The sequence below is a fragment of the Meles meles genome, chromosome 17 (assembly GCF_922984935.1).
Source record: "Meles meles chromosome 17, mMelMel3.1 paternal haplotype, whole genome shotgun sequence".
NCBI lineage: Eukaryota > Metazoa > Chordata > Mammalia > Carnivora > Mustelidae > Meles > Meles meles.
In genome coordinates this window covers 52,363,701-52,390,155 of record NC_060082.1, presented here as the reverse complement: position 1 = coordinate 52,390,155, position 26,455 = coordinate 52,363,701, and the positions used below count along the sequence as shown (strand labels likewise).

General features: G+C 35.9%; 1 protein-coding gene across 1 annotated transcript in view; it reads left to right on the top strand.

Moving 5' to 3' along the window:
- XPR1 (xenotropic and polytropic retrovirus receptor 1) overlaps positions 1–26,400 on the top strand; it is a 244,176-nt gene extending 217,776 nt beyond the window's left edge. The window contains exons 12-15 of the mRNA XM_045982852.1: positions 7,786–7,952; positions 12,258–12,397; positions 17,218–17,439; positions 20,469–26,400. Of these exons, the coding sequence (XP_045838808.1) occupies positions 7,786–7,952; positions 12,258–12,397; positions 17,218–17,439; positions 20,469–20,529 (590 nt within the window). The 3' untranslated portion in view covers positions 20,530–26,400. The remainder of the gene's footprint in view (positions 1–7,785; positions 7,953–12,257; positions 12,398–17,217; positions 17,440–20,468) is intronic.
- The last annotated feature ends 55 nt before the right edge of the window (positions 26,401–26,455 follow it).

Below are 26,455 nucleotides of genomic sequence, written 5' to 3'. Positions count from 1 at the left end.
GGGTTCATGATAACTCTTACTGCTTTTCTAAAGCCTTCAATTCAGTTTTTACACTCTTTACCATTATAGACCACCATGTCTCCTTCTAACAAGAAAATTGAGCCTATCAGGAGTCATTTCCCTTCACCCACCTTCTACTGATGTACTTACTTAATCCAAAACCATCGCTGACTATATATTTTTTCCCAGTCTTGGGTAACTGTGTTTCCCTCCTAAGGGCCCTGACCTCATTTCTTTTTTTTTTTTTTTTTTTTAAAGATTTATTTATACAGACAGAGATTACCAGTAGGCAGAGAGAGAGAGAGAGGAGGAAGCAGGCTCCCCACTGAGCAGAGAGCCCGATGGGGGGCTCGATCCCAGGACCCTGGGATCATGACCTGAGCCGAAGGCAAAGGCCCAACCCACTGAGCCACCCAGGCGCCCCCCTGACCTCATTTCTTTCTGTCTCTTTCAGGATCTTGCTCTGGCAGTCATTCTTTTTCTTTTCCAAGTCTTCAATCTCTTCATCATTAATAGCTCCTTTCCTGCAGCCTATGTACATGCTCAAGAGTCTTTGACCCTCAAAAGACTTCCCTTATTTTGTTAAGCCATCTAGAATACTCTCTTTTCTTTTCTTATTCTTACATCTCAAAACAGTAGTCTGCCTGTCCTCACTATCTCTATTTCTACAGCCACAATAACTTTGTATAATCATGTAAACATATTTTAAGACCTTGAAATATAGAAACATTAGAATTTATATTTTGAAAGAATATAAAATATAGAATCAATATTTTGAAATATTAAACATTAGAATTTATATTTTGAAAGAGATAAGGAGAAACTGTAACGTTTGAAAGAGCTCTCATTTCTTTGGATCTTTGGTGTAAAGAAACAGGATAAATACAACCAAATTTAGTCAAATGCAGTGTAAATGGACAACTTCTATTTCTGATTGCCTTACCCTTTTCATAGAAGGTACTTGTATTATTTTGGTGGTTCCAAAATGGGTTCAACCACTGTCATATATATGTGACTCCCAAATCTGTATCTTAGGTTATTTGTTTCTGTTTGTTTCCTGAGCATTTTCCATCTCAATGTCTCACAGGACCCTAAAGCTAGCATGTTCAAAATTAAACTCTCTTTTTCCCCCTTACCCTTCTTCAGACCCATGTTGTTTTCTATCTTACTGGTTCATGGCCCTCTGCTGCCCAGTCATCCGGGTTAAACTATGACTTGTCCTTGACTCTATCTTTTATCTCACCTCAAAATTCACCAGTTCCTGCCAGTAGTAGTTCCTATTTTTCTTTTTTTACCTGATCTCCCTATACCTTGTACTTCCACTCAATTTTAGTCCTCATCATTTCTCACCAGGCTACTACAACAACCTCCTTATTAGTATATCACTTACAGTCTTCACCCCTCCAACTCATCTGCTCTCCTAGCACTGCACTATTTAGTAATATAGTTACTAGGAACTACTAGGTACATATAACTACTGAGCACTTGAACTCTGCCTAGGCAAAACTGAGATGTACTACAAAATACAAAATGGATTTTGAAGACTTACGAGAAAAAGAATGTAAAAGCTCTCAATAATTTTATATTATTAAAATAACACTTTAGGTATATTAGTTTAAATAAAATACAGTATTAATTTTAGGGGCTTCTGGGTGGCTCGGTTGGTTAAGCATTTGACTCGATTTCAGCTCAGATCATGGTATCGGGGTGCGATAGAGCCCCACATTGACCTCCATGCTGTGTGTGGAGCCTGCTTAGGATTCTTTCTCTCCCTCTCCTTCTGCACCCGCCCCCCACCACTCGTATGCTCTCTCACTCTTAAAAAAATTTTAATTTTACATGTTTCTCCTTACCTTTTTTTTTTTTTTAAAGATTTTATTTATTTATTTGAATGAGAGAGAACACGAGCAGAGGGGAGGGGTAGAGGGAAAGGGAGAAACAGACTCTCCACTGAGCCGGGATCCCTATTCAGGACTTGATCCCAGGACCTGAGCCAAAGGCAGACACTTAACTGACTGAGCCATCCAGGTGCCCCTCTCTTTACCTTTTAAAATATGGTTACTAGAAACCGTAATTAAAAGCACATATGGAACTCTTACCCCAGTTTTTCATGTGACTGGCTCCTTCTCCTCACTCAGGTATCAGCTTACAGGTGTTCTCTGTCTGAACACTATCTAAAGGAATTCTACCAGTCTCAGCCCTGTTACCATGTTCTTTTTTCTTGTCACTTTTCACTGTGTAAAATTACCTTGTTTATTGGTATATCTGATCATTGTCTGCCCCCACTAAGTAGTAAGCTTCACAGGGACAGGAAAGTTGCTCATTAGTAAGTAAGATTTACTACCTTGTACTTAGTACCTAGAACATCCGACATATAGTAGGTGCTCATTCATTGGATGGATGGATGGCTTCTACACTGTTCAACGTGGCTCAAGACTCAGCTTAAGTAGTATCTCCTTCAGGAAGCCTCTCCTGGCTGTTATCCCTCCTGAAAGCCTGGTTTATTGATCCCTCTGTTATGCACAGTTCTACAGTTGTACTTCTACATTATCTTTTTGTATACTTCATATCTCTTCTTTTACCCTTAGCCCTTAGTAGTTCTTCAGTATATCCATCCCCATTCTCTAAAATATGCCGGTTACCTAAAGGCATTCACCATGTTTGTGGAATATAGAAATAAAATTTTTCTTTTGAGTTAATCTTAAGTATTATAACCATATGGTAAATAATGCAGCTTATAATAGACAGTAGACATCTGTTGCATGAATAAATGAATTCCTGTGTAGTATTTTCTTATTATGAAAACAATATAGGAGGGCTGCCTAGATGGATCTGTTAGTTAAGTGTCAGTCTTTGGTTCAAGTCACGATCGCAGGGTCCTGGGAAAATACCACTACCCTAACTATTTTCTTGAGCCTACTTTTTCCTTTTAATTATGCAAGTAAAACATGGATGTGTATATATCACTATAAAAATAAAATTCAAATAATACAGAAATACCTAAAGTTAAAAGTGAGTCCCTTTAATAATCTTAACTTCCTTCATCAGGCATAGGTACCTCTGTCTTTTTCTATAAACATAAATTTTATATATCATATGAAGTAATATATGTGTAGTATTTAAATCCTGTTTTTCACATACCTTAGAAATGTTTTTTAATGTTTCTTCATAGTTTTATGGGCTGTCTTTTCATTTTAGAATTGAAACGGATATAGAAAAACAAAGCTGTCTAGTACAAAAAAGTCCTTGGATAAAGATTCCCATTTCTAGTTTCTTCATTTATCCTTAGGCCTAATGATTTCTATTTTTGTCTCAATCATTTTAAATTATGAATTTTCTATAATCACGAAGTTGGAAAGAGGCAGAGTCTGGGTTCAGATCCAGATCTTCCAACTTCAAATCCAGTTATCTTTCCACTTACTGACTGTCTCTCTGAACTTAAGCTTTCTGAACTAAAAAATGGGAATAATAATGTCTTTCTTGCCTGCTCTTAGGATAAATATGATAATCACCTGAGGACATATAATATATCTGACCTCACATTTTAGCTAAAACACACTAAAGATCAGGGGAATATCTATATCCATTTTTAGATAACCGTATTAATCTTGTTATTCAGTGTTTTGATGCTTTTTAGGTTATGGGAATAAAACTAAGATTTGCTAGATAACACACTCATTCATAACTTAGCTTACCTGTATAGGTTTGGGCTTTGAAAACAGTGTCCAGTTTATTTTACTTTTATAATTTCATTTCAGATTCGAAACTAGTGAACTGTTATCAGAGTAGAAAGGTTTTGTTTGAAAAGGAAACCATTCACTTTCTCTTTATACAATGCCACTATTTTCATTTTTAAAATATCTTCCCCGAAACGTGGTTATAGATGATCTTCATATGTAATTTTTCTGGTTTCTCTCTTAGCACTTTACCTAATACATTATTTTGCTTTATCCCTCCTATGGTAACCATGGGTACAAAACTTAAAGAAGCTTATTTTTATTTGTTTTACATTCAGTAGATAACCATTACCATAAATACTTCTTATATAGAATTATGCTTCTAACATGAGAGGTGTGTAATAGAGGCTTAGGGTAGAATAGCAATGACTTGATTTTCTATGATTCTGAGCATCACTAAAGTGGGCTACCAGAGGTAGCCAAGAGAGAATTAGATGTAATTGCTTGCCTAAAGTGATAATATCTTTCCAGTACATCCCCTGAATACCAATAAAGGCAGATGATTTCAGGGAGAAGCTCTCCTCATTTGGGAGATGGGAAAGATCAAGTAAGGGTAATAATTAAAAAGAGACGAAAATGTAACACATGTAGACTGGGTATACACTAATCATTATTTGAAAAAGTAAGATAAAGCACTATTTATTCCAAAATATTCTGTTGAAATACTTGCTTTTTGAAGTCACTGAAGGCCTGTATGTGTTTCATAGAAATTTCATGGAAACGATATGAGCTTAGAAAGGAGGGAGGCACTTGACTCACTGTACCATTTTAAGAATTATACTCTAAGAATAGGACTTGTATTAAAATCTAGAACACATTAAAGAAAACAAGCATATTGATTTTTGTTTCCTGGTTAATTCTTTCTTTTGAACTCAACTCCCCACATCTCCTTTTAATAATAATTTGAACTTAATGATTTCTTTAGTAATTAGAAAAGAAAATCAGCCTTCAGTAATAACACTTGATGTTACCTGTAGTTACTTGAGAAATACTCATTTTTAACCTTTTGCTGAGTGTATCTATTATTTTAGTCTAATTTCATTACTTTTACTAGCAAAATGATGGTTTGTTGTTGTGAAAACTATATGAGAGAATATATATGAAGTGCCTGGCTCATAGTAAGCATTCAATTTTTTTAAAAAGTTGCAAATATAATTTACAGTTAAGTTACTCTCTTTACCTCTTTGTGTTGATCCTGTTTTGAAAATATGAGAACACAGTGGAGCGCCTGGGTGGCTCAGTGGTTTAAGCCGCTGCCTTTGGCTCAGGTCATGATCTCAGGGTCCTGGGATCGAGTCCCACGTCCGGCTCTCTGCTCTGAAGGGAGCCTGCTTCCCTCTCACTCTCTCTGCCTGCCTCTCTGCCTACTTGTGATCTCTCTCTGTCAAATAAATAAATAAAATCTTTAAAAAAATAAAAAATTTAAAAAAAGAAAATATGAGAACACTGAATTTTATTAAGGTGCTACATTTGCTTTGTAATTTTCTTTGCAAACCTTAGTAGATAAGTTATGAGATTTTTTTAATGCAATTTTGATACTAATTATTGAATACTACTACTCAGCTAGACTGTGTCTATCTACAGAATGAAGTAAACATCAGAACACATCCAACTAAACTAGATAATAACTGTTTTGTTAGGACTTTTGAACTGATCGTTTATGTGGTGCAGTGTTACAGTATAAATAAACACTCAACCCAATTTACTTTTGGTGAAGAAGAGTTTTTATGAAAATAGTTGAAACCTGAAAATGTGTTTATATCTAAACTTGGCTGTTCACCAGTGTCACTCGTGGACCACTGAAAAAATATTGGCTTCTATGTCCAACCGCTGACTTTCCAAAAGAAGCTGAACAGTGATGTGCTGTTACATGTTTAACAAACCAGCTCTTAGGTAGGAGTAGGGCTATAGGAGATACTGATTTGCAGTGTCTGTTGACTTCCATGATGTAAATACTTCTACCATAGCCAGTATAAGTTACTAAGATAATATCGAATGTTGGGAAAAGATGTATAGTAGCACAGCATTATATAATAGTTCCATCATACAGATACAAAAAACATATATAACCTTAAAAGGGTAATAGCAAAATGTAATAAAATAATTAGGAAATAATTAATTTTGAGTTTTTATTACCTTTGTTTAATTGTAAGTTTATATAATTAAATTTTTTTTAAAGATTTTATTTATTTATTTGACAGACAGAGATCACATGTAGGCAGAGAGGCAGGCACAGAGAGGGGGGAAGCAGGCTCCCTGCCGAGCAGACAACCCGATGCAGGGCTCAATCCCAATACCCTGAGATCATGACCTGAGCTGAAGGCAGAGGCTTAACCCACTGAGCCACCCAGGCACCCTATATAATTTAATTTTTAATAATTGTGTTTAACCGTCAGCTTAGTTCTGAAAATATAACAGTTCTTAAGAGCTGGTACGAACTGATTAATACTAGAACTATAACATAACCATATTTTTTAAATCAGCTAAGTAATTTTGATGCAAGCAACCTGCCAGCTTAATTATTTTTTCTAAAATACAGATAAGATCCTGAGTACCAAGAGGTCATTCCGTAGTCAGACCCAAAGTGTCCTTTCCAGACTCATTTTAAATCACACCCATTCTCTTACATCCTCCATATGTCACCCACACTAGATTTAGATTGTTTGCAGCTCCTCAAACACACCTTGTACTTTCCCAACCTCCTGCCTTTTCATTATCTTCCTTCAGCTTTGAATGCCCTTGCCTCATCTGCCTGACTTCTGCAACACTGTTTATTCATCCTTCTACAAATAACTCGATTGCTACTTCCTTTTATTTCCTACTGTTGGAAACATTCCCATTCTTCTTGATGTTCTCATAGTGATTTGTTTATACTTCATTTTGAGCTCAAATTTATCATCAGTAACAAATGGCTATTTCCACTTAACTATATTATAAATTTCTAAAGGTGCCTTTGAATCATACGGTACTTAACACTTTTAATACCTAAAACTGATTAATAAACACTTGTTTTAATAGGAAGGATTTTAACTTTTTAAAGTTATGGATAACTTTAAATTATCCATGGATAATTTGGATAAGGCATGATACATCCTTTCTTTTCTATGCCTTTGAGAAACTAACCAAAATTTAAACTTTTTTGAATTAGATGTTTTGAACCTTTTTCTTGATAATTCAGGATCATATCAATACCTATATCCTGCAGAATAACAGGGAACACAAATAATATGATGACTCAAGCTTACTAAAGAATTTCACTAGAGAATATATGAAGGACTTAAGAGTAAAAAATACTGAATTACATAACTACATATGCAAGTTATTTTTATTATTCTGGTTTAGTATACTTTATAGTGTTCCCAGCATTTGTATTTATAAACAAGCTGTAAGAAAGGCAAAAATACCATGCTTTGCTTTGTGATTTGAGAGAAATTCGCTTTCATTATGTCCTTAAGGATAATCATTCTGTTGCTTTCTGGCATTTTATCTGGAATTAAAAGTATCTGACTGCCTTCACAATAAGTACAGACAAGATCTAAAGATATTAAAGATATAAAATATATATTTTTATATCTTTATAAAGTATATAAAGGAAGTGTTTTAAAGTGAAAACAATCCAAGAATTTCTTGAGGCAAATGTAGCACATTTCTTATTAGTGGTATTTCATAGTTTTTTTTTCATCTTTGACCCTTATCTGCCACCTGATGGCAAAAATTAAAATGACATCTTTTGTAATACTCAAAACTTCATTGCAGTTATTTGGGTTTTTATGTATTCATTTTTATGGAGCCTCCAAAACTCCAAATACACATTTGTACAAATTTTATGTATTTGGTAAATGTTTGATGATTACTTTGTATTTCAGGAGAATTGGAGTTACTATTTAACTTCTATTAGACAGTGTTTCTACTAGGGAAATTTGTTTAAAATCTTACTTCCTTTATGGAGCTGAATAAAGAATCTGTTTTTTAAATTAGTTTTATTTAATGAGGAATTTTACTTAAATCTCTCAATTTTCTCTTTTACCTTTCCCGTTTCTTTCTTCAGAACGAGGTCACTCAGACACCATGGTATTCTTTTACCTTTGGATTGTGTTTTGTATCATCAGTTCCTGCTATACCCTCATCTGGGATCTGAAGATGGACTGGGGTCTCTTTGATAAGAATGCTGGAGAAAACACCTTTCTCCGGGAAGAGATTGTATATCCCCAAAAAGTACGTACAAAGAATGCTTATTATTTGTTTTAAAAACAACAACAACTCCTGTGTATCACCAGCCAACTCCTATTATGATGCATACCTAATATATTGAGAAAAAGCAACTAATTACCAAAAAATACTAATTCATTCAGTCAACAGAAATGTCAGGTTTTTACTATATGCTGGGCACTATAGAAAATCAAAGTTCTGGTTCTCAAAGAGGCCATAAACTATATAAAACAGGTAAGCGAGCAAATTGTAATACAATGTGATAAAGTCTAGAGTAGAGGAATAAAAAACTTACTATAATTTATGACCTAATTTTGAACATGCAATTCACTGTCTCATATGTCCTCTTCTCTTTGCCTGCTTTGCAAACTCCTGTTCCTTCTTTTTTAATTCTTTATTTATTTTTATTTGAAGTGTAGTTGAGGCACAAGTGTTACATTAGTTTCAGGTGTACAGCATAGTACTGCAGCACTCTGTGTTACGTTGCACTCGCAAGTGTAGCTACCATGTCACCATGCAGCCCTGCTTCAGTACCATCGACTGTATATTCCCTCTGCTGTACTTTTCATCCCAGTGACTTAATTCATAACTAGAAGCCTGTATCCTTCCACTCCCCTTTACCCATTTTGCCCATTCTTTACCCCCCACCCCTCTGGCAACCATCAGTTTGTTCTGTGTATTTGTGGATCTGTTTCTACTTTTTGTTTCTTAATTTGCTTTTTAGATTCCACATATAAGGGAAATCATATGGTATTTGTCTTTATCTTCTGATTTATTTCACTTAGCATTGTGCCTTCTAGGTCCATCCATGTTGTTGCAAATGACAGAATCTCATCCTTTTTTTTATAGCTGAGTAATAGTCCGTTGTATATATATATACATCTTCTTTAGTCATTCGTCTATCAATGGACACTTCAATTGCTTCCATACCGTGGCTGTTGTAAATAATGCTACAGTAAAACAAAGGAGTACATATACCTTTTTGAATTACTGTTTTAGTTTTCTTTGGGTAAATATCCAGTGGAATTACTGGATCATATGGTCTTTCTATTTCTTTTTCTTCATACTGTTTTCCACAGTTGACCACACCAATTACATTCTCACCAACAGTGCATGAGGGTTCCTTTTTCTCCACATCCTCTCCAGTTCCTCCTCTTAAAAAGTCAGTTCAAGGATTACATTCTCTAAAAAGCCTTTCTTTTTCTAAGTATATTTAGCCTTTTGTCCTAATCCCATTTTAGCCTCTACAGACTTCTGTTATAGCAGTTATCACATTGTTTTTTAATTAACTGCTTGGGTATCCATATCCCTCACTACCCAGGATAGTTCGTAGCATATAGTATACTTAATATTTGTGGAATGACTGAATTAACACTTGACTAAGTCAGCAGTGCTATGAAAGCACAAAGGAGAGGAAGTGCCTGAATCTTTGGTGCGTCAAGAAGGTGTCTCTTTTCATTTATTTCAGCCGATTTTTGTTGAAGTGCCAATCTGAAAATATATGGATAATTCCTTAGGAATTATTTATATATGAATAAAAGGATAAGAGAGCCTAAATTAAAAAGAGCAAAAGTGCCAATCTGAAAATATATGGATCATTCCTTAGGAATTATTTATATATGAATAAAAGGATAAGAGGGCCTAAATTAAAAAGAAACCAAAAGTATCATTGCTCAGATAATAAAAGAAATTTAACAATGAACTAGGAATCCTGGCAAGTGAATTTTGATCTCAGGTGTCTCAGTAAATTAGCTACATAACTTTAGGCAACTGTACTATAGTATATTCTCTTCTACCAGATAATCTCTTGATCCTTTCCCAGTTCTGAAATTCTGTGATGAGGAGGGATATATAGATTGGGTCACTAATAATTCATACTATGTCAGAATGTCACCAGTACCTCAAAACTACACTTTGGGAAAAGTGTGTGAATACATAATACTCAGTTGATGAATAGTGAAAGTTGTTTTAATCAAGTGAGGACTAAAGTAGGAGAGTCATACAAAGAATGATATGTCGGGTAACTTTAGATAAGCAAATGAAGACAGAAAGAAGGATATTAATTTATACTGATCATTTTTTACATAAGCTATAGCAATAATCCCAATGTGCAAATTTAGAACATATGACCGACAACGGACTAGAACATATCTTTATAAATCTCATTTGAAAAGAAAATCAGGGAGCATCTCAGTTGTTAGAGCATGCCACTCTTGATCTCAGGGTTGTAGGTTCCAGCTTCATTGGGTATAGAAATTACTTTACAGAAAACTTTTTTTTTAAAAGAAAGTAAGAAGGGCGCCTGGGTGGCTCAGTGGGTTAAGCCGCTGCCTTCAGCTCAGGTCATGATCTCAGGGTCCTGGGATCGAGTCCCACATCGGGCTCTCTGCTCAACGGAGAGCCTGCTTCCCTTCCTCTCTCTCTGCCTGCCTCTCTTGTGATTTTATCTCTGTCAAATAAATAAATAAAATCTTAAAAAAAAAAAAAAAGTAAGAAAATCAGTAATGTCAAGTACAAGTCAGAGAGCAGACATGAGCTCAGGTAAATGATGGTCCTTTTGTACTCACCAGAATGTTATGCCTTATTGCTCCTTATATTGTTCTTGCCTTACTGAGCAATGTAATACATTTACTTCTCATGCTGATTGCTTAGATAAACTGTTCGTATTTTTATATAAATGTTAATCCATGCTTCCTTTTAAATAGTTCTAACATATTAGCTTCTATGTAATTAAATTAGTGGATAGTTTTTCATTCAGTTTCCTTATTGCATATTTTCATGACCCTAGGAAATACAGTATATGGTTTCCTACATTATAATTTGCAAATTTATAAGAAAAATGTTCTGCTAGATCGCCACATCCCTTTTAATCCTAAAAAGAAAAATACTGGAATAAAATTCATTTACACAAAAAGGGAAGGAAAGCTATTGGTGGAGTCCAGTGAAGCTTCATTTAAAAATTAAGAACACAGTGATATGAATCTTAAAATCAGTTCCTAGGGATTATTAGTACATATTGCTGAGTACCACATCCTGTTCCAGGGAGTATGCTTGTTATGTCCATATTAAAGCTTCATTTTTCTATGTCTCTGGACCTCATGTCAAGTGTATTCTTCCCAAGACTCACATTTTTGGTAACATCAGCTCCCGCATAGTCAACTGTGGATCATGTTAAGACTGACTTAAAGTAACATGAAATTGCAGTTCTTTACTGAGGCCTAATAATGAGTTCACTGGATGTGAATTTATCCAAAAACTGCATTATCACTGTATTGGATAGATGGGGGAAGAAACAGGGAGGGTATGTAAGTATGTTAAAATCTTCATAAAAATTCATCCTAATCAGCAGTGGATAACATCTCCAATTGATTAATCAAGATATGCCAATATACATACATTATTTAGAAATATGGAGGATAAATACTAGGAGACATAGCTACAAATTCTGAAATTGTTTGTGCCTAGAGAATGAGAAGAGAAGTGGGCAAGGGGACTGCTCTTTTTTTTGTTAATAGCCTTCTAACATGACTAATACCCCTTTGTTTAAAAAAAAAAAAAAAATGCAGTGGTGTCAATACGTGGCAATTCTAGTTTCCATAGGATATCACAACCTTTAAATACATATATTTAAAGAGCTGATTATCCAGAATTAATAACAAACAAATCCATGAATTACAGTTCTAGTCTGCTGGCAATTTGTATACTTGAAACTTTTGTGTAGCTAAAACTGGACTCCTAAATAGTGGATACTAGTACCTGTAAGAATTTGAATGCTATCTTTCCCACGTAAAAATAGAACATTCCTTAAATTCAACCCATGTTTGTGATATCCAAGCTTCATTTTATTTAACAACCTTGAAAAACAAGGTAAAACTCCTTCAAATGCAGAGTAAGGCAATTTGAGAATAAAAGTGCAAATAACACAGTTAATCTGCTGATCGTTTTGCTCTTGAGTCTTTATTAGCATATGTCGTACATATTAATATATAATCTCAATCAGATCAAGGATCTCATCTGGTTTATATTTCTGGAGTTTAGAAGAGAGCCTGGCATACAGTTTGAGAATAAAATATAGTTGTTAAGTCATTAATGAAATACAATAAAACTTCATTTTGATATTGCACTATTTAAGAAAATAAATTAGCGAGATTTTTCTAAAATAGAAAATAAAATAAAAATAAAACCATTTTTCCTCTTTAACCTGTGCTTGTTGGTGGGACATATGTGACTCTTGTTGCTGTGATAGCTGTGCTGTGCTTATTTGTGAGAAACATAATGGTAAGTGTACTCAGTTTGCTTATTATTCCTTAGGCCTATTACTACTGTGCCATCATAGAGGATGTGATTCTGCGCTTTGCTTGGACTGTCCAAATCTCAATTACCTCCATGACGTTGTCGCCTCATTCTGGAGACATCATTGCTACTGTCTTTGCTCCCCTTGAGGTTTTCCGGTAAGCAAACTACCAGGAAGTCTATCAGTTTCTTTCCCCTAGAAGACACCCAATACTTATAAATTAGAATTTATTAAAACAGTTTTTGTACTTGAAAGGCTTAAATTTTCCAGATTTTCTCAAACTTCCCATTAGCCTCAGAGTTGGAAAATCCTACTTGAAAGGTCTAAGAGGTTAATTCTTAACAAAGTTAAAAATACTACTAATGATGGCTTACAAGCTTTTTTTAGAATTGGGGTCCTTTAGAAGGGTCATGAGTGGAAATTGGGAAATAAAAAGTTTTAGAACAGAAGTTAAAATAAAAATCTTTTGAGAATTATTATTTGCAATTTGACATTTTGGGTTATCCAGGCAGCTTTTTCACTAGAAACAGAGGAAATGCCAGAGGAATTGTCTTTTAAACCTTCCTAAAGACATCATTGATCTAATAAGATAGCCTAAAATCTAAGTAAAAGCAGGTACCCCAAGGTAAGCAAAGCATTAAAGCTAATTTTGCACGAAAGAAATTTGCCAAATCTAGAGCAAAAAAGGCACAAATTACAAATAAAAAAATCCTCAAGATATTTTTTTTTAAGTAAGATGAGGGACACCTGGGCAGCTCAGTGAGTTAAGTGTCTGACTCTTGATTTCAGCTCAGGTTATGATCTTGGGCTTGAAAGATCGAGCCCTGCGTCTGGCTCCATGCTGATCATGGAGCTTGCTTAAGATTCTCTCCATCTCCTTTTCTCTCTACCCCTTACCTCACTCCCCTTCTCTTTAAAAAAAAAAAAAAAAAAGTAAAATGGTATTATGAGCAGGTTTATGCCAATAAAGTAAAAACTTTGGAATAAACAAATTCCTTGAAAAGCACTGTTTATTAAAACCAATAAAGAGATGGACATTAAGGGGGGCATGTGATATAATGAGCACTGGATATTATATAAGACCGGTGAATCACTGAACTGTACCTCTGAAACTGATAATGCCCTATATGTTAACTGAATTTAAATAAAGTCAAGAAAGAAATAGAATATCCGATAGGTTATTTTTTCTTTCTCACAAGGGGGATATCTGGGTGGCTCAGTAAGTTAAGCACCCAGCTTGATTTCAGCTCAGAGTCATAATCTCAGGATCATGAGACGGAGCCTGTATCAGCTCTGCGCTCAGCAGAGAGTCTGCTGGAGATTCTCTCCCTCTCTCTCTCTCTCTCTAAAATAAATAAATCTTTAAATAAAAAAATCCTTCTCACAAGGAAAACTGTAGGCCCAGGGAATTCCTCCAAATATATGAGGAGGAATTATCAGTGTATATAAAACTCTGCCAGAGGAAAGATGCAAGAAAAGGAACACTTCTGGGGCACCTGGGTGGTGGCTCAGTGGGTTAAAGCCTCTGCCTTTGGCTCAGGTCATGGTCTTAGGGTCCTGGGATCGAGCCCCGAGTCGGGCTCTCTGCTCAGCGGGGAGCCTGCTTCCTCCCTTTCTCTCTGCCTGCCTTTCTGCCTACTTGTGATCTCTGTCTGTCAAATAAATTTTAAAAAAAAAGGAACACTTCCCCAGTTTATTTTGTGCAACCAGCATGCCTTTGATATCTAAACCTACGAGGACATTCCAGGAAAGACCAACCAGTCTGTCTCATGTGGAGAAATGCAAAACTCCTAAAGAAAATATTAGCTAATGAGTCCACCAACATATAAACATAATACATCACAACCAAGTTAGTTTCATTTTAGGAATGTGAGTTTTAATATTAAAAATCATTTAACATTTAAAAATTAATCTGTGTTAACTCACCACATTAATAGAATAAAGGGGGGACATCCTTCATATGTGTAGAAAACACCATTGAGAAAAGTCAGTACATGTTTATGAATAATTCAAAGATTATCTACAAAAAACATAAATAAGATCATATGTAGTGGTAAAACACTGTAAGCTCTCCCTTGAGATCAGGAGTGAGATTACTATGCATGTTGTCTCTTCATTTTAACATCAAACTGCAAGTATAGCTAGTGTAGTGGAGGATGAGGAGGAGACATTGTGAGAATTAGAAAGGAGTGGCACCTGGGTGGTGCAGTCTGTTAGGTATCCAACTCCTGGTTTCAGTTCAGGTTGTGATCTCAGAGTTGTGAGCTCAAGCCCTTCGCTGGACTCCGTGCACAATCTGCTTGAGATTCTTTCTCCCTCTCCTTGTGCCCCTGCCCCCACTGCCTCGCATGCGTGCCCTCTCTCTCAAATAAATAAATCCTAAAAAAAAAAAAGAAGAATTAGAAAGGAAAAAATAAAATTAATTATTCATCCATGACATGATTGCATATGCAGAAAATTCAAAAGAATTTACAAATAAGCTATTAGAATATATGTAGCTGTCTTCCTGAATACAAGGTCAGTATAAATAAAAATTTAATGTTCTAAAAAACAATCCCAAATAATTAGAAAATGAAATTTTAAAAACACCATTTTGAATAGCATCAGAATATATCATATACCTAGGAATAAATTTAATGAATGATTATGAGTACAAAAATTGACAAGCCAGTTCTATAATTTATATGGAAACAGGATAAAGAACAGCTAAGACTAGGGGTGCCTGGGTGGCCAGTCAGTTGAGCGTCCAACTCTTGGTTTTGGTGCAGGTCTGATCTTATGGTTGTGAGATCGAGCCCCGCCTCAGGCTTTGTGCTCATGTGGAGTCGCTTGGGTTTCTCTCACCCTCTCCTCTGTCCCCTAGCCCCTGCTTGCTTTCTCTGTCTCTAAAAACAAATGAATAAAAAAAAAAAAAAAAAATAGACTAGAATAGCCAAGACTATGCTGAAAAGAAAAAAGTTAAAGGACTTATCCTCTCAAATATCAAGACTTACTATATAGCTACAGTAATTAAGACAGTGTCTGGTATTAGTGAAAGAATAGATAAATTGTACAGTGGAACAGAATAGGGATTCCAGAAACAGATCCACACATACATTGACACTACCTGATTTCTGACAAAAGTAGTTAAATAACGGTGTGGAAAAAGAGGTTCTTTAATAAATGATAATAAGTCAACTGGATATCCATACAGGGGGAAAAACAAATCTTGACTCTTACTGTATACTGTATGCAAAATCAATTCCAGGTGGACTACAGAACTACATATGAAAGGTAAATCAATAAACTCTCTAGAACATAGGAGAGTGCCGTAAAGGCAGCTTTGGGTATATAATATTATACTTTTTATTTCTGAGTGGTAATTACACAAGGTGATCACTTTACAGTAATCAAGTTGCCCACTTAGTGATTTGCAAAATTTTGTAGATCTATGTAATACTTCAATTTAAATGCTTATTTTAAAGAAAGCAGCCTAAAAGAAAGGATTATCATCAAAGTGGCAGTTAGGTTGACTGCTGACTTCTCAATAGTAACAGTGAAAATCAGAAGTCATTAAAATGATTCTTTCAGTGTGCCGAAAGAAAATGACGGTCTACCTAGAGCTCTTTCTCCATGGAAAATATCTTTCACAAAGGAAAATAAAGGTATTTTCAGACATGTTTATAGCATTCCTCTGAGTCAGGATGGCCACATCTATCACAATACTCTGATAAAATAAGATTAAACCTGAAGGATAAATATTGAATCTGGAAACAGTATACTTGTTGCTGTTAGTACTCCTTCTCAACCATGTGTCAACACTTGTCTTCACTTTCCCAAATTTCTAGGTCTACGACCTGAGACTCTCCATCACTACAAGACCGACTCCCCTCCTACTTCTTCCTCTTCCACATAGGATGCTGCTTTATGAACTTACAAAAAATTTTTTCTAGTAAAGAAAAAAAAGCTCACTTTTTAAATTCTTGATTATTTCACTTCTTTAAAAATTATTTGCTTAAAAGTAGAATCAGATGTTCTGTCACCCATGAAAACAAAAGCAAAAAACTTCCTTTGAATCTACTTTCCTCCTCCAGCTCTTGCCCATTTCTGTCTCCTCTACAGCAGAACTCTTCAAAAGATGTCTGTACTTGGTATCTCCGCTATCTCACACCTCCCCATTCTCCCTTTAATTCAAGTCTTTTTTCCCCAATACTCAAACTAAATTGCTTTTGTTAATAATCTAGAATAACAACAGTAATAATAACAGTAATAGCAGCAAACACTCATGTATTGCCCACCGTGTGCCTGGCACTGTTCTAAGCATTTTATGTGTATTAACTGATGACTCCTCACAACAATCTTCAGGTTGATACTGTTACTATCCCATTTTGCTGATGACACTGAAGCATAAGTTAAGTAACTCATCCCAGGTCGTTACACCTAGTAAATGGTGGAGTCATGATTTGAATCTAGACAGTCTGAGAATCTGTGCTCTTGTATCACACTGCCTCCCTGTTTGCTAAATCCAGCATTCAGTTCTCTGTACCTACCTTACTTTATCTCTCATCAAGGCACTTTTTTCACTTCATTTCTCCGAGGCTTACATCTTCCTAACTATTCCTTCTCAACTCCTTTAGTGGTTCTTGTTCCTCTTCCCAAATTGTAAATGTTGGAATGTTCCAGGATTTAATCCTCTGCCCACTTCTTTCCTCCACTTATATTATCCCTAATCCCATGACTTGTGCAGTTCTCCAGCCCCAGACTCTTCCTAGAACTGCAGACACATATCCTTCTAGCCACTGGAATTTCCCCCTTTGCCTAAACCATCCTAGTTCCCTCCCCACCCACCCCGCACCATCTTTTCCTGTTCTAATATCCTAACCCTTCATTCCTTGTTTTTATTTCGTTGAGTGGAAACTTGATAATACTGGGAGGGTTACAGGTTACGATAGCTCAGATTTTATAAATAATGTGCTTACTTACCCCATTTTTGCTAAGGCGATTTGTGTGGAACTTCTTCCGCCTGGAGAATGAACATCTGAATAACTGTGGTGAATTCCGTGCCGTGCGGGACATCTCTGTGGCTCCTCTGAATGCAGATGACCAGACACTCCTAGAACAGATGATGGACCAGGATGACGGGGTTCGAAACCGCCAGAAGAACCGGCCATGGAAGTACAGCCAGAGCATATCCTTGCGCCGGCCTCGCCTCGCTTCTCAGTATGTATAGATCGCGCTTTTCAGAGACCAATTTCCTTCAGGTGTTGACACTGGTTAACATTTAAGCCAAAAAGGTTATCAGGATGAACCACGTGGAAATTCTGGCATTCAGCCATTTTTCACCTACCAAAAACAGCAAGAGTAGCAATTTCATATAATCCAACCTATAGAATGTCTTAACACAGAGAGTAAAATGTCATTAATACATTATCAATGCATTAATGCTACGAATTTGACATTAAAAGTACACTGGGGAAAATTTGTTGGAGAATAATTTACTTGACTCCTCAGTATGTTTTGTATACAAATAATTTTCAAGTTACAAACTTTAGGAATCCTGGCTCTGCAACTTGGCCTCCATGTAACCTTGACCAAATTACCTAATTTCTCTATATTGCCCTTCATCTGAAAATTGAAGTTAATATGATCCCTGCTTATAGAGTGGTTATGACATGGGATTTAGACCAGTTTCCTCACAGAAAGAGTTCTTATATATAAATAGCTAGTATTTATTATTTTTATTTTCTTACCAAAATACCCAAATAGTATTTTTATAAGCCATTAACTTTGTATGATCCTAAAAGGAGTAATAAATGTAGACTGTATTATGGCTGCACTTAGAATTTAGAAACAGATTTCACAGTGGATTGGAATGACGGGGGAGACCTAAGTTGAGCGTGGGCAGTTGTCTAAAGAATAAGAGAACACTTGACTAAGTCAGAGGCACAGTAAAGACAATTTGGGGCAGAAGGGAAGCCATGTGACTAGAACTATAGTAAAAAACAAACAAACAAACAAAAACTGTAGCTGAATAGATGAAGAATGATTATAAAAGGCTGGAAAATACAGCCTATATTGATCATATAGGCAGGAAGGATTCAAAGATTTTCTTTTCCTCCTTTTTTTTTTGGAGAATGTTTTTCATGGGAGAATGACATGAAAGTAGTATTTTCAGAAGCTTTAATGCCACTGTGCAAGATACGTTGGGAAATGGAACCCTAAAGTCCAGAAAACCAACTGGAAGGCCACCATGGTATTCTGAAGTATCAGACATGGAGGACTTGGGTTAGGATGCTTTAGAGTTGGACTAAAAATAATATAAGGAGATGTTTTAAAGGACCTAAAAAAAAAAAATCAGAGGTGGTAGTAGTAACGCATAGATACAGGAGAGCAGAGGAGGAATTGCCCAAGCTTCAGATAGAATTTAGAAGTTCTCTGAAGAGGACAGGTAGAGAAAAGAAAAGCAGGGAGCTAAGCCTGAGGAAACACAGACAAGAGAAAAAAGGAATAAACAAAAGGAGCAAGAAAGGAAGGGCCAGCGAGGTCATTGGGAAGAACATCAAAACAAAGCACGAGGCTGTTGTAGTAAGGACGCAGAGTTTGAAGAAGCCAGAGGAGGGCCTGGGAGGGATGGTGGGGTGAACAAGGTCAGTGCGGCGGAGGACAGGAGGACTGGAGGTAGTTGTGCCATTGAGCTTATCCTTGTCAGTCACCAGCAGAGGGCAGTCTAAACATACACTATTTCTGCTTCAGAACCAGGGAAGCTCTTTGGCGCTAGACTATTATGTTCAATTCCAGGTGTGAAGTGGAAAAACACTGAGATAGTAGACTGCAACCAGAAGAAGATGTTTAGAACAATGGAACAGGTTATGTGCAATGGAGAGAGCAGGAATGCTAAAATAAGGAGTTCGGAATTTGAGTACTCTGTGACTCGTGCCACCTTTAGCACGTCCTTTGCCTTGCTGAATGTCAGTTTCTACCTCTGTCAAGTGGAAATGATGACACCTACTTCACAAAGGACCAGTTGTACCTCATAGGGCTTATGAACTGCAGATTATTTTAATACTTTCAAATCCTGTTTCTCATCTAGTACAGGAGTGTCTCCCATTGCCTCCTGATTAGATGGCCATCTTATGCTGACTGGAAATTGTCGGTGATAATGAAGTTTATAACTAGATGGGGCACCTAATTTTATTGTTGGATGCTCATTATGGTGGCTAGCTTACGTTGGGCTGAAACATGCTTCTCTGTAACTTTAACCAGTTGGTCCCAGTTGGGCTACCATGTCTTAGTCTCCTCCCTCTTCTACATCATACCCTGTCAACTTTTGAGGGCAACTGTCATGCCTCTCCTTCGGTCTTATCTTCTGCTAGTTTACCCACCTAGTTTCATGTGCACCTCAAATGGCAGTATTTCTGTCAATGCTCATCATAATTCCTTATATTTATCTCATACTTATGCTTTTGATATCCATTTTCTGACTTGATATTGATACTGCCTCCATGAGGTGAGAGTAGTGTTATGTGAAATGGGTATTATTATTCCTGCTTTATAGAGATGAAAATAATAACAGAAAGTTACATCATACAATCAGTACTCAAACTCGGGTCTTCTTTTTTTACTCAAGTAAATTAACATACAGTGTTTTATTAGTTTCAGGTGTACAATATGATTCACTATTTCTGTGTATTACTCAGCATTCATCACAATAAGTGTACTCCTATTTCCCCCCATTTTCCCACCCGTGTCCCCTCTGGCAATCAGTAGCTTGTTCTGTATATGTAAGAGTCTGGGTTTTTTGTTGTCTCTTTTTTTCCTCCTTTTTTTGTTCACTTGTTTTGTTTCTTAAATTCCACATGTGAGTAGGATCATATGATATTTGTTTTTCTCTAACTTACTTCATTAGCATTTTACTCTCAAAGTCCATCCATATTGTGGCAGATGGCAAGATTTCATTATGTTTTATGGCTGATCAAACTCAGTTCTTCTTCTAGATTGCTTCTTCCTCTGCGATGCATGACTGGCCATTTTTCTTGTCACCTTCCTGTGGTTGCAGTCTAGTTTCTTAATGTTTTTCAGTAATACCCAAAATTGAGTATGAACCTCCAGGAATAGTCCATCTGGTGCAATATATAATTCCCATTTAAGATGTATTTTTAATGGCGATAAGATGGGATATGTACCTAATACTGTGAACATGTTTATATTTTAATAATGGGCTAAGTGCTTTTCCCCCCTTATTCCACTAGATCCAAGGCTCGTGACACTAAGGTATTGATAGAAGACACAGATGATGAAGCTAACACTTGAATCCTCTGACGTCTAGATTAACATCTTTGGTTTTCCTACTCTACAATTCTTTCCTCGACCAACGCAACCTCTAGTACCTTTCCAGCCGAAAACAGGAGAAGACACATAACACATTTCCGAGCTCTTCCAGATCGGATCCTATGGACTCCAGACAAGCTCACTGTGTTTCTTTTCTTTTCTTCTGGTTTAATTTTCATTTTCTATTTTTAAAACAAATATTTACTTCATTTTGCCAATCAGAGGACATTTTAAGGAACAAAAACATAGTATCTTATGGATTGTTTACAATCACAAGGACACAGATACCTATCAGGATGGAAGAACAGGCATTGCAAGGACCCTCTGATGGGACGGTACCGAGATACCTCGGCTTCCGCTGGGCCCGGTTTTGACTGGTTGAAACCGGACATTGATTTTTAAATTTTTTGTCAGTTTATGTGGAGAATTTTTTCCTTTCCTTCATACCCAGCGCAAATGCACTGGCCGCACTTGCAGGGAAAGTGCAACTTAGAGCAGTACCTTCATTCATGAAGCTACTTTTTAATTTGATGTAACTTTTCTTATTTTGGGGAGGGTTGCTGGGTGGGTGGGAAATATGATGTATTTGTTGCATATAGTTTTCTCATTATTTATGAAACTTAACCATAAAAGAATGCTATAACTCCTGTGCAATGAAGGTGGTAACAGTGAAAGAAGACAGGGGAAGCTAATGTTGGACAGCATGTGAGGGTTTAGTCCACAATACCTCTTTCATGAGACAACTCGCACCAGTTTGACTTTTTCTTTTCTTTTCTTTTCTTTTTAATTTTAAGCCAAAGTTTTATTACTGATTTTTTAAGTTGCTGCTGCTTTAGAATCCTGAGCATGTCTTTCATAACAAAGCATCTATATACTTCCACGTAACCGGTTGAAATTTTTTAAGAGGTCTGATACTTTTTTTTTTTAAGGAACAAATGTGGAATATATTTGCCCATACTCCAACCATAACAACTGAAGTTATGCCTTATTAAGCTTCAGCATTTAGGGTTATGGAAGTATAACCTTTACTGACTTGAACGAGAAGATAAAGCTCTTTCAGAGACTCCCTACACCTTATTGGATAGTTTTTCTTTTGGATTCACTTGCTTTAGCCAGAATTTGGTCAAATTAAAAGTCTGTCTTGGGGAAACCATATTTTTGAGAGCAAAGAACAAATTATCCTTCTTCTGTCACATTACATGAATAAAACAGACCTTGGCAGCCATTTCTCCCAGCAGTTTTAAAGGATGAACATTGGATTTCATTCCCTCCTATGAGAGAAAAAACAACCTGCTTTTAAGATTTTGGGGGTATAAACTTGGTGTAAACAAAAGGTATATTTCTTAGACATTTCAGACTCTCATGGTCTGTGCACAATGCCCATTTTTACTTCTTTGTCTAATTTCTTTCGTACGTTCCTAAGTCATCCATATAAGCCCCAAAACCTTAAAGGATTTTGCTTCCTTGAATGTGATTGGCATTAAATTGAGCATTTCATTATCTAACAAAATTAATATAAATACCAGAAAAAGTGAAGTATGTTTTAATCCACCCATCCCCCCCCAGGTCCAGATGAAGATTCCAGCATCAACATCAGTGGATTCATGAAAGTAAATTACTTCTGCCGCTTTCAGCTTAATCTTAGGCAAAGAGACAAATGAGTGGAAGGGCAGCTGTTGTTATCACTTATTTAGTCTTGAAGATACATGGTCACTTGCCCCTTACAATACCCCCGTGGTCCGTAGCTCTTCTACCACGCATTGCCACGTCTTCCTTACACCTGTTGTGATTCTAGTAGATTATATTGAAGTTACTGTTACTACCAAAATTCTATCAGTTAACTGACAAATAGTTCATTTTTAAAGGAGTTTATTCCATTTTTATTCTGACAAGCTTCCAAAGTTTTTTCCCTTTCCAAATTGAGAGATTTTTTTTTTTTTTCCTGAAAAATCATACAAATTTTTGGCTTTTATTGTTCTTTTATGTTTTGCCAAGCATGTTCTTTGGCCCAAAACTAAAGAGGAAAAGTTAAATTACTTTTTTTTAGTTTAAATAATCATTTATAATAATCAGTGGTAATAATTTAGTGACCTTTAATAGATTAAAGGTTTCATTACTTATACTTGGGATTTTTTTTTTCTAACTATTTTGTTTTTGTACTTTAAAACTATGGGGGAAATATCACTGGTCTGTCAAGAAATAACAGTAATTATTACTGAGTTGGATAAGTCCAGTGGACCAGTCATTTCTTGTACAAATAAAACTGGTGGTACTAATGTGTATCCAGAGCAATTTGAATTGTCAGCTTCATTTTCTGTTAGTGGCACTATATAATGACACACATAAAATCTTATAGTTGACTTCTGGTATTTGAACTCCCCAGTGTTTTTCTTTCAGTGTATCCTATGGCCAATTTGATCTTTCTTCAACTGTTGGGATTCTAGACCCTAATCAGTATTATTTTTTTCATAGATAATACAATGTTAGAGTTTGTTCCTTTTCTGATGTGTTTGTCCTTGTAGCATAGTCTGTTCAAGAATGAGAAGACTTACGTAACATTCAGCTTACCATGACAGATGCTCAAATAAGTATTTAAATACACAGCTCTATGTGCCTCGTGAAGCTGTAGAGAAAAAAGAGGATTTTTCCTCATCAAGAGGAAGCAGTTTGGGAGACAGAGTATACATTTAAATTTTCTTCCATGAAAAAAAAAAGGCAATGTGCATTTTTCTCTTCTAAGTTTTAAATGCCCTACCGGTTGCCAATGCTATGCCCTACCTAATATTTTATTGGAGATGTCTGTACACTGAAACTCTCAGAACTCTTAGGAAATTAATATCACAGAGTCATTTTAAAGGAGTAGCAATCTAACCAAAGGTAAAACTTCATCTGATTTTAGGTTTAGAAATTCTAGTTTTATTTTATTTGAGAATCAGTTTATATCATCAGTTTAAATACTCCCCAAAGGAATAAAAGGGAAGTATTAAATGAATAAAGTTCATTGATGTGTATAGAGAAGTCAGAAGACAAAGAAAAATGGCTTATTTTCTACTCACAAACATGCACCTATACTTAAGGCTATACCATTGAAATGGAATCATTGATGATTTCATACCATACAGAGAGACAATAAAATGATAAAATTAAGTCATCATTAAATAGGTTATAATGGTAATTTTATGGAAAATGGAAAGAAGTTGAAAACCCATATGCAACTTTCTTTTCCAGTGTCTCTCATTTTTCTACTTAAGCTGCTCAGCTTCAGAGTCGGAAGCAATGCTGTGAGGGTACGCCGGTCTCCTCATCAGTAACCTATATGGACTCTTAAGGAAAATGGGGCCTAGCCCTCAGGATCTGCAACTCCCCAAAGTTTTCAGCATGAGAGTTTTAAGATTTTAATAGATTTTACTAGAAGAAAGTTGTTGATATAGGGTATCCTTCCACCATAGTCTGACCAAAGTAAATTCATAACTACAGAAAGCAGTGCATCCTTTCTTAAGAGGTGAACTAAGGCTAGTTAAGAATAAAAAACAAGTAACCTATTATTGAGTTGTACAGGCATCAGGTTAACAGACATTTAGGTGAAGAAATTAAAATGATTGTGGAGATAGCAGAGAAGAGTGGGAAGGTGTTGGATTGTGGCAGCAAGAAGCAGGGCAGTTAAAAAGTGTGTGAAATCAGTGGCATCGGTCATGCCTTGCTGTCTCTCCATTAGTGGTTATGCTGGCAGAGACCTGCCTTTATTTTTCCTTTTTTTTTTTTTTTATTACTTTGCATTATTCAGGAAATAATGCCCAAATGCAATTTCCTAAGCAATGACTAGGAAAACTTCTTAACCTAAGGAGACTAATTTAGGAAATAACCCTATCCATGGCATAAATATTCAAAAACTTAAGATTCTCTGAAGTGATTGCACTGTTTGGTAAACAAATTTCAGAATACAGTTCTCCTTAATTTGCATGAAATTTCCTGTCTCAGAAAATAAGTACTTCTTGCTATATAACATATTTAAATTTTTTAAATTAAGATTGCTTCTCAGATTAAAAAAAATCATGTTGAATCTATGGCTTTTTCAACTACAAAATTGCCACACTTTTCTCAAATCTAATAAAGCCAGCATCATTACATATAAAATCCATAGTCACTAGGTAAAGACAATACAAATTATGGTAGCACTTCAAAAAAAGGTAAAGAAGAATAAATCAGATTTATCAGCTTATTTCATTTTATAATGCATCTAAATTTTATTTCCTGTTTATGATGATTAGGAGAGTTAAAATGAGATTTTGCAAATGACATAAATTTCTACATTTCAGGTATCAGTCTTGATAGTAAATCTTAAAAGCAGACTTTTCTGCATTATACTTTCTATATGTACAATGTCAGAGCACAGTGATAATGTGGGATAGAATTGATTATATTAGAGCCTAAGAAGCTTGTAATGGTCAGTGCTACAGGCCAGTAGTAATTTAACCGGCATTAAACCATACTCTACTCACCACACATGAAAAAGTAAAATCATCTCATTAGATTGGAAAGAGCTTAATTTAAGCAATATGAGTAGTTTGCCTGGGAATGGAGGTGAGCCTCCTGATTGGTACACTTCATAATGGCCATTCTTGTATGAAATTGGCAAAACTCTGATACTGAGTTGCCCCATAAAAGCAAACCTTCTGTCATATATTTGCTTACTTACAGTGGAAGAGGAAGTAAGAGGGACAAGATGAGTGTTTCCCCTGAAGTGAAAAGAATCATTAGACTAATTTTCATCTAAAATATGTTTCCTTGTAGCAGACCTTTGGTTTATTTTATTAGTATATCGAAGCCACCTTCTATTTGTTTATGGTGCCATCAACCTAAGGAGGACAATCAAATAACCAATCGTTTGCCTTGGATTCAGTGTGTCTGCTAATTACAGTCTCATCTTGTGTACCTTCAAAACCAGTTACTTGACTAAACTTCTACCACATTACCTTAGTTCTTCTATGCCCTTTCCTCTGGACCACCCAAATCAGAGGGAAGACTTACTACCAGAAAGGTGTGGACTTATAAGAAAGAGCAAGGATTCCATCTCACTACCCAAACTTCCTGAAGTTCCTACCCAAATTTCCCTGATTGTCCTGTAACAACACCAACACGGTGGGAATAGAGAGAAAGATCATGGGGAATTCTGAAAGAATGCTGTAATTGATCATGGCGTTGTTATTCTTTTGAAGTGTAAAGTAAAATTGTGATCCACTCACATTTGCAAAAAGAGCAGAATTCAAGCTTTATCACATTAAGATTAATTTCTTGCTATATTCTGGATTTGCACAGAAGCTTGTATCAATGAAGACTATTCAGGAGGGGAATAGGGTGTAAAATGTACCTGTCTTTTAAAACCCTCTCCCTCTACTCATGTTTCCTTCACCCCCCTACCACATTGTGTTGGTCAAATGATACTATTCTATGAAACCCTGAGCTATAGTTGTCAAAAGTAACTATGGAATGTGATTAGTCCTCTGTGGGTGCTTCTTTCCCTCTTTTTTTCTCCCTTGCTTTCTTTCTTACTCTCTCCACTCTGGTAAATGGAAAAGGTGACGTCAAAGAATTGATGCTTGCTTGGACTCATGTTGTATCTGTGACTATGCTATTAGCTGTCTCCTTTTTCCTTCTTATATGGGTAGAATTCTTACGATGTGTGGAGTTCCCTTCTTGATAAGTAGGTTAAATGCACAACGTGGTACTGTTTTATAGTCTCTAGATGGTTGTAAAAAGCAAAAAGTTAACGTGGTTATGTGTTTTTAAAAGAAAATAAGTGATTGATTACAAACTCTGTCCTTTTTTCATTATTACAAGCTCTGTTTTCCAACAGTTTGCTGACTCCTTTGTCATTGGCGAATGGCTTGTGTGATTGCATGTTTTTCTG